Consider the following 1315-nt stretch of genomic DNA (forward strand, 5'->3'; position numbering starts at 1 on the left):
TGACTGCCCCTAGGGGCCAGACATGGTCGAGAGACTCCAGTTAACAAGAGTGCAGCATAAAACACATCAGAAGGCACTGGGAGAGGAGGGCTCTGCAGTCAGCCATTTCAACTAGTCCAGAGGCCTGAAAACACCACTTTTGACCAGAGTTCCTTATTTTTTCAATTAGTGAACATGCCAGGAAACAATTGAGGGGAACAAGACAAATTCCATGGTAGACAACATTATCATTTTATGACATGAAATGACATGATTTTTAAAAATTATTTTTCAGTCTCATTATTCAAAATTTAATGATGTTGCTCCTCATAGGTAGTTCCTTACTCTGCTTATCACAGATTAACTAATTTTTCATACTAAAGGAACAATAAAATGCTACACTGTTAGTGGTTTTGATTCTCACCCATACATCTGAACTGTGCAAAAAGTAAACTATACAACAATCTCTAGGATGACTAAATTCCTGACGATTGCTATTTACATTTAATCCTCACTTGACTCAAGAAAATTCAAGTTCCATTAGAGATGGAAATGATTCCACCACTTGCTATTGGTATTATTTTTAACAATCAAATTACCATAAATTTTATATAAGCTAAAAAATGCATACTGTGAGAAAATCCTGCTCAAATTTGTACGCTCCACCTCCAGTGGCACAAAAGACAGTGTGGAGACTTGAGAAGTTTTTATCTCTGCCCATTTGAATAAAAGCAGGCATGTCATGAGTGGGAAAGCGTATAAAGTGCAGATTGCCTTTGCGTCCACACAGAGTCAGGTCCTTCAGCTCGAGGTGCACGTCCCGAATGCCCGTGGACCCATAAGCCACGTTAGAGGTCAGGTACTTCCGAATACTTTTAAGACTTTCTACTTCTTCCTCTTCTTCTTCAGCAGTGATGTCTTTGGGTTCAAAATAAACCAGCTTGACCAGGGTTCCACCAATATCCAAGCCAAACCATGGAAAAACTAAATGGGGAAGAAAAAAGAAGTCAGAACAGCTTTTTTCTAAAAACTAAATTTACACTTACTAGAGTAGCAACTTCTTTCATACCCTGTGGTTTCCAAGGGATATAATTCTAAACAAAAACATTTCTTTTTAGGAAAGGAAATGTTCTGATTTGGAAGCATATCTTTAAAAGAAAAAAAAAACTAGGAGAAAGATCGAAAAGATAAATATCAAAGTACTGCACCAACCCCTAAACTTCCTGTACAGACAAGCCCAAACTGCACTATAAAATATTTTTAAAACAAGAAAATGTCTACCATTAGCCTCAATTCTGAAAAACAAAGATTGAAAATGAAAGCCCACGGGCTTGGC

General features: G+C 37.5%; 1 protein-coding gene across 1 annotated transcript in view; it reads right to left on the reverse strand.

The window, feature by feature from the left end:
- The window catches only part of PANK2 (pantothenate kinase 2), a 54086-nt gene that overhangs the window by 33918 nt on the left and 18853 nt on the right, over window positions 1-1315 (reverse strand). The window contains 1 exon segment of the mRNA XM_012639308.1: window positions 611-963. Coding sequence (XP_012494762.1) covers window positions 611-963 — 353 coding nt within the window.

Source organism: Propithecus coquereli, unplaced genomic scaffold (genome assembly GCF_000956105.1).
Source record: "Propithecus coquereli isolate 6110/MARCELLA unplaced genomic scaffold, Pcoq_1.0 Scaffold139, whole genome shotgun sequence".
Taxonomy (NCBI): domain Eukaryota; kingdom Metazoa; phylum Chordata; class Mammalia; order Primates; family Indriidae; genus Propithecus; species Propithecus coquereli.